We start from the raw sequence: 936 nt of genomic DNA, 5'->3' as shown, positions 1-936 counted from the left end.
CTATCAACAAGTCTTCTTCAACATCCATTATTTTAGGTAAAATAATTAAGTCGAGCCAAATATCAAGTGTACACTTCTTTTATTCAATAAAAGAAATAAAATAACAAACAAAATAATACAAATCAAACCTCTGTCCTTATTAAAACAAAACGATAAGTCCAAAATTAATCTATTAATAATACAACTGTCAAGCAAGAGACCAAAACCTAAAATTAAGATAACAAACGACCAGCCTCCCAATATCTTAACTCGCGGCCTTTTATATGTTTTTACCGCCCTATCTACATAATGCTTTCTATATCATAGAAAATTCTATACTCCTATCTATACTCTCTTCCTATACTCAGAAAAGCGATACAGCACAGCAGCGTCGCTTATATAGCATATCAAATAACAAAATATACATGCATAGAATGACTAGTAAAATATATAGATATGTATAGGCGGCACGCCTCAAAGACGCAATCATTATCATCACAATTTCACAAAATATACAGGCGGCATATTTCAATCGCGCAATCATTATCATCACCATACAGGCGGCATATCTCAATCGCGCAATCATTATCCCAATCGTCACAACTTCACAAAGCTCCCCACCCTCTAAAACGTCGTCCCGACGTTTGCTCTTATAGATCTTCACCAGACTCAGGAACTTCCACCATCCATATTTCTAGCTCCGGTCCCCACCTCGTCGGTTTCTTCCTTTTTCTTTTTGTTGTGGCCGTCGTGCTCGATTGAGTTTCCGTCAGTTGCTGATCGTTTTCTGTCGGTCGTTCGTCCAGACCAGCAAACAGGTCCATCGATGGCTGGTTACCTACGGCAAACAAATCTGGTCGCTGATCAAAGAGTTCGTCAGCAAGCTTCACAAGTTCTGGAATGATGTCCGGCTGCCCTGTTAAAAATTCTGGCGTATCTTCGCCTGTCCAGGTTTGG

At 39.4% G+C, this 936-nt stretch overlaps 1 protein-coding gene across 1 annotated transcript in view; it reads right to left on the bottom strand.

Annotated features, from left to right (window-relative positions):
- Positions 1-629: 629 nt before the first annotated feature.
- HELRODRAFT_184478 (hypothetical protein) overlaps positions 630-936 on the bottom strand; it is a gene marked incomplete at both ends in the record, with an annotated part of 1,305 nt that continues 998 nt past the window's right edge. The window contains one exon of the mRNA XM_009028704.1: positions 630-922. Coding sequence (XP_009026952.1) covers positions 630-922 — 293 coding nt within the window. The remainder of the gene's footprint in view (positions 923-936) is intronic.

Source organism: Helobdella robusta (genome assembly GCF_000326865.2).
Source record: "Helobdella robusta unplaced genomic scaffold HELROscaffold_572, whole genome shotgun sequence".
NCBI classification, from domain to species: Eukaryota; Metazoa; Annelida; class Clitellata; order Rhynchobdellida; family Glossiphoniidae; genus Helobdella; species Helobdella robusta.
This window is presented reverse-complemented; position numbering and strand designations above follow the sequence as displayed.